The sequence below is a fragment of the Clytia hemisphaerica genome, unplaced genomic scaffold, assembly GCF_902728285.1.
Source record: "Clytia hemisphaerica strain Z4C2 unplaced genomic scaffold, Clytia hemisphaerica genome assembly, whole genome shotgun sequence".
Taxonomy (NCBI): Eukaryota; Metazoa; Cnidaria; class Hydrozoa; order Leptothecata; family Clytiidae; genus Clytia; species Clytia hemisphaerica.
The window spans coordinates 317819-323667 of record NW_027103307.1 but is presented as its reverse complement, the minus strand read 5'-3'; the positions used below and the strand labels follow the sequence as shown (position 1 = coordinate 323667).

The following is a 5849-nucleotide window of genomic DNA, read 5'->3' as shown; positions in this document are numbered from 1 at the left end:
GGCTGAGCTGATTAATATAAGTGTTGATAAAAAAAATCTAAAGAAACGTATAATTCCTTCGCTGGCCTCACAGTCTATTGTTTATTATATGATTGTAAGTTGATCCTTTGTTTCTCGATATGGGTCAAAGCTTTTTTCCTGGGGACGAATATCCACTGTCTCTGTAAAGGTAGGAAAATCTGAGTGCGGTGCGCATTTTCGACTATGTTATTCTCAACTTCAGTTGAGCTAGAATCTGACAATGTCTGTGTGTCTGTCTGTGTGTCACAAAAACTTTGGGGCAGACTGGAGACTTCAAAAATGGTCCGATTTGTCTGAAATTTTGCACACTTGATCCTTGGGCAAATCCCTGGGGGCGTTTTTTTCATTTTTTCAAAATTTTGATTTTTGGGGCCTGGGGACGAGTTATTCGCCAAAACGAGGATAAAACTTTGGGGCAGGCTAGAGACTTCAAAAATGGTCCGATTTGGCTGAAATTTTGCACACTTGATCCTTGGCCAAATCCCTGGGGGTGTTATTTTCATTTTTCTAAAATTTTGATTTTTGAGGCCTGGGGGCGAGTTTTTCGCCAAAACGAGGCTAAAACTTTTGGGGCAGGATGGAGACTTCAAAAATGGTCCGATTTGGCTGAAATTTTGCACACTTGATCCTTGGGCAAATCCCTGGGGTTTCTTTCTTTTCATTTTTTTTCAAAATTTTAATTTTTGGGGCCTGGGGACGAGTTCTTCGCCAAAACGAGGCTAAAACTTTGGGGCAGGCTGGAGTCTTCAAAAATGGTCCGATTTGGCTGAAATTTTGCACACTTGATCCTTGGGCAAATCCCTGGGGGTGTTTTTTCATTTTTTCAAAATTTTGATTTTTGGGGCCTGGGGACGAGTTATTCGCCAAAACGAGGCTAAAACTTTGGGGCAGGCTGGAGACTTCAAAAATGGTCCGATTTGGCTGAAATTTTGCACACTTGATCCTTGGGCAAATCCCTGGGGTGTTTTTTTCATTTTTTCAAAGTTTTGATTTTTGGGGCCTGGGAACGAGTTTTTTGCCAAAACGAGGCTAAAACCCAAAATGCTATAATTTTTCTTAAGCCATTAAGTTTACAATTGAGCCTACGAATGATTTCAAAGATACTGAAGTTGAGCCAGTGCGGTTAGCACGTTCGACAGTTCTAGAACTAGGTCATAGCCACTAACTGCACACCATCATCCTTTCATACAAAATTAGTAATTTATGTGCATGTTTTGACAGAGGGGGACCTTCTCGAAACAATACGTCATAAAAAATTTTGACGTTGCAAAGTTACACTGCAATGCAATAGTTTCAAACCCAGGAACAAATGAAATCTGACATTTTGTTTTTGAATTACGTAATCTTACGCGTTCGAAAACCAGCCAATGCCAGGGTATTATCTAGCGCTATCATAAGCATCAAAAAGCTAATAATACGCAGGGAACGAGGTTGCCCTCGCGGTGTAACTAAACTTCAGCCCCCCACCAATATGAAAATGCTTCATAAATGACATTTCTCAAGAAGTTTTGCGTTTCAAAAAATAGGTTTTATGTTGAAGGATTTTGCTTATAGGCGCTCAAACTTTGCGAGCCTAAACTTTCGCGATTTTCGCGAAGGTTGATGTCGTCAAAAAATTTTAACAGGGTGATTCGCGAAATTTTCTTAAAAATTTTGAAAGTCTATAAAACTTCGAAGTCGTCAGAAATATCAATATTTAAGGCATATTTCTGGCCTTTCACGCCTTCTGTTAGTCGAAAAACACCGCTTTTATCGGATTCGAGGAAGATTTGTCACTTTCAAGCGGATTTTAGTTTAACAATTCTCATTTTTATCCAACGATCCGCGAAAGTTTGTACGCCTAAAGTGGATTTATATCAAAATCTTCACGAAGAGTTTTTAAACAATTTTGTATGAAATGAAAACTAGAATCTTCAGGAATAAATGTCCAATATCCTAGCATGAAACAATGACTGTCATCCTCGCTCGCCCTATGGTTTGCTGCGATGACAATAAACCCAAGCTTAAAAGAAACTGGTTGGCATTGAAAACATGTCGTTGTGTATTTCTAGCAATGTTTCAACAATTTGGTGACATGTATGAAATCAAACCCCCGTAACATTGAACCTTGTGTTCGAAGGATGAAATATTGTGCCATCGGAACTGACTGCATCAAAGACAAAGTATGCTATAACAAAGGTTACGTAAACACCGTCATACGTACGTCATAAAACACTCTCGATGACAACAAAAAACACATCGTAATTGCTGTAAGTCGGCATCATTCAATTCAGAAATGATTTTATCGGTTGAGGAACTCCCTCCTAATCCAGACCTAGTGGTTCTCCTCGGAACAGTTTTCCATATAATGCACTTTAGTTCGTTGACATTCGATTAATAAATGTTAAGTCAATTTAATGCAGAAAATGATACCTAGAAAGTTGATGCAATGTTGCTTCTTCACACCGTAGGGCTTGCTTGGTCAATTTGCTTCAAAATGCAAAGCAAATGGGCAATTAGACATGGTATGTGTTGCTGGACTTGTTGATACCATGAAAAAGGCTTTGGACAATTATGATGTGGTACGACTCCTTTATACACCTTGACATATTCAATTGATATCTCTTTCACTTTTTTTTTAAATTTTCCCCTTGTTTACTTTTGCAGAAAATTACACTTTCGCTCTCAACTTTTTTATTACTTGGGATTTTTCATGATTTTTCGAGGGGATTTTAAGCACATTGCCATCGGGTATAATTTTTTTAGATTTCGTGAATTTTCGGTCCTCACTTGAAAATAAGCGAAAAATAGTACCTTGGTAATGCAATTTTTATCCCCTGTTCTTCACCGCTATTTTCGTTTCCTTCTTTTAGAATCGGAAAGATGCAGTGTTCAATGACTTCCAAGTAAGTAGGCTTCCCCTTTCACCATTCCCTTAAAAGGAGGACATTTCGTCTGAGAAAATGTAATAGAAACCCAATTTTAACTAAGTAAGAAACTTTTGTTTGGAATTTGCAGGTTTGACCAGCAAAATGGTACAGATTCGCTGTTGTAAAAACCCTTTCGTTAAGAAGTTATCCAATCAAAATTTTACTTTTTTGCCACAGCTGAAATAAATTCACCGGTGCGTTGTTCCAATGGGAAAATATTAACTTGTTATCTGAAAAGCTTTGTTATTGTAATAAGTATTCCCTGTGAAAAGAAACTTTCTGATAAGTAGCCAACAATATTACAAATGAACTCTCGTCTTTTTGTCCTTAGGTATGTTTCGGTGATCTGTACCGATGCAAACAGAAAAATGATGCGAAAGCACTGGCAATGTGTGCACAAAAAATGGTTGATTGTGCATTACTCAATACATTGAGGAAATCCATCATGACTATTGCTGGAGATTACCCAACCCAAATCTCCGTAAGTGCTCCTTCACCACCTTCATTAGGTTTTGTCCATATTGTATGGAACTGTTTTATTTCCCTCGTTTTATAGGTTGGCCTTAGATTTTCTCAGTTCGCTCAACAATGCCACAAATCTACCGGAGTTTCATATTTGAAAAGAAAACATTTTCAGCAAGTTCGACAGCCAAACGCATATCAGTAACAAATTGATCAAAGCGGTGGAGCTGAATAAATTAGTAATCCTAAACATATGTCAATCTTTCCTTTGTACAAAGAAACACTTTTTGCTTTCACGCGTTATTTCGCTTGTACTTCGTTTGTAAAAATTACTATTGTATGTACTTTCTTTTGGTTTTACAGAGAGGTTTGATGAAATACTTTGCTTGTCGTGCCGACAAAGATAGTGTCAAATGCGCCATGAATGAATTGAGTGAAATCGCCAAAGCCATGGTCACTGCCGTGAGTTAATGTCTTCTATTCTCTTCCATTTCTTCCATGAGATTGCTCAAATCTGGGAAACATATCTCAGGGGTTCTATTACTAACAAGAAATGTGGTTAATATAACAATCTTTCTGTAATGATAATAAAATTATAGTATTTCCAGGGACCTTGAAAACCTAGATTGAAAGGAATATTTTTTATTTGGATTGTTATTACAGTTTGCTATTGTAATTTATCTACTGTTTTTTTTCCGTGCCCATCTCGCTTAGAATCCCTTTTCTAATGAGCAAATGCGAAAAGTTCTTCGTCTGGGTCGCCCAATGGATGTTTGAATCGTTTCAATCATTTAAAGCATTTTTATCAACCTCCAACCCTTAAAAATTGTTTTAGAAAATCTTTAAACTGAAAAAGATGTTCCATTAAGGCAAAGTGTGCTAATTTTAGGACAGTCGTTTTTTCGTACACACTATTAGGGAAATAAGTTGAATAATAGTAATAATACTTTAAGGGCAGAAACTTCACGTCTGTGAAATTTTGGCTGAAACCATAATTCGCGAAACTTCAATGCGCTAAATTTCGCGACTTTTTGACTTCGCGAAACTTTCTGCCCGCAAAAATTTCTGCCCTTAAAGCAGTAATAATCGAGAGAAAAGCCGCGAGTTTAGTTTGAAGATGCTTAGCGAACGTAGTAAGGGTAAGGGCGAGCGTTAGCTGCAGCGTGATACTCTCGGGTACCTAATAGCTCCCCCGTTGTTAATTAATATTTCGAAAATTTTCCACCCAGAACATTCTTATTCCAACTCTCCCCCTTATTAAGTTTTGAGATTTTATCCAAAAATTATCCTTTAACATATTTTCTAAATTTCGCCATTGTAACAGGATTAAATCACATTCAAAATTACTTGCTAAGAACATGTCAAGCTGTTAGATTTCTTTTTATAAGAAAATCCAAAGTCTTTTGAAACTGTCGAATGTTCTTAACATTTTGAGCTTAAAAATGTTCCTAAACATGTTCTTACATGTTCTTAAATAGTTTACTCTTATAGAAATACGTATACCACAGTGAATAATATATACTTTAATCGTAGAAATTTTAGCGAGACTAATTTTAGGGTTTTAGAGAGTTTTCCCTATTTTCGTTAAAAGAAATCTCGCTAAAACACGACGAATCGACAGATCGCTAAAATTTATCCGCGCGAAATTTCTGGTTATATTGCCTTGATACATTTTTATCAATAGGAAGAGTTTCAGTGCAAAGAAATGCTAGAAAACGAATTCAGTCAATAATGTAATACGGGTACTTATTCGCTAAAATTTATCCACGCGAAATTTTTTGAAATCGTGATTCGCTAAAATAAATATTAAAAAAATCAAGATTTTCCTGACTCGCTAATATACGCTAAAATTAGTCTCGCTAAAATTTCTACGATTAAAGTATATGATTTGTAATATATCCTCTCCTCTTCAGAAATGTCCATGATGACACGATGGATGAAAGATGGATTTACCAACAATCACTGATTTTTAACACATTTTTGCAACTGTACATCAATATCATTTGTGCTTATTTTCTTCATTTATCAAAATATAACTTGTGACAATTCAGCTAATTAAACACGATCGATCTCAATTTCTTTATCCGTATATTGAATGAAAACCATCTTTAAGCGTAGCCAGTTACTCTGTAAGGTATGTTTTTTACAAGAATATCAAAAATATTTTGAAGCCTTAACGTTTTATATTCTTAGTTTTTTATGTACTGCTTTGCAACATTGGGCTCTTCCAGAAAAAAATCCGTTCATGGGGGGTGGAGGATGAATCGTCCAGGGGTATTGAAAAAATACGAAAAAATTGCAATGTCCAGGGGGTAAATTCCAATGTCCAGGGGTAATTTTTTGTGTCCACGGGGTTGATTTGATGTTTGTCCAGGGGTATAACCCGTGTCCAGGGGGTTAAAAATCAAAATGTCCAGGGGTAATTCATGAAAAAAATAATATATCCTCCACCCCCCC

General features: G+C 36.5%; 1 protein-coding gene across 1 annotated transcript; it reads left to right on the top strand.

Moving 5' to 3' along the window:
* Nucleotides 1-2242: 2242 nt before the first annotated feature.
* LOC136812414 (uncharacterized) lies at nucleotides 2243-5452 on the top strand. The gene is made up of 6 exons (XM_067068913.1): nucleotides 2243-2270; nucleotides 2472-2582; nucleotides 2874-2906; nucleotides 3262-3411; nucleotides 3756-3854; nucleotides 5306-5452. Exons 2-6 carry the CDS (start codon nucleotides 2523-2525, stop codon nucleotides 5315-5317), a joined length of 354 nt encoding a protein of 117 aa, XP_066925014.1. The 5' UTR covers nucleotides 2243-2270; nucleotides 2472-2522; the 3' UTR covers nucleotides 5318-5452.
* Nucleotides 5453-5849: the final 397 nt, after the last annotated feature.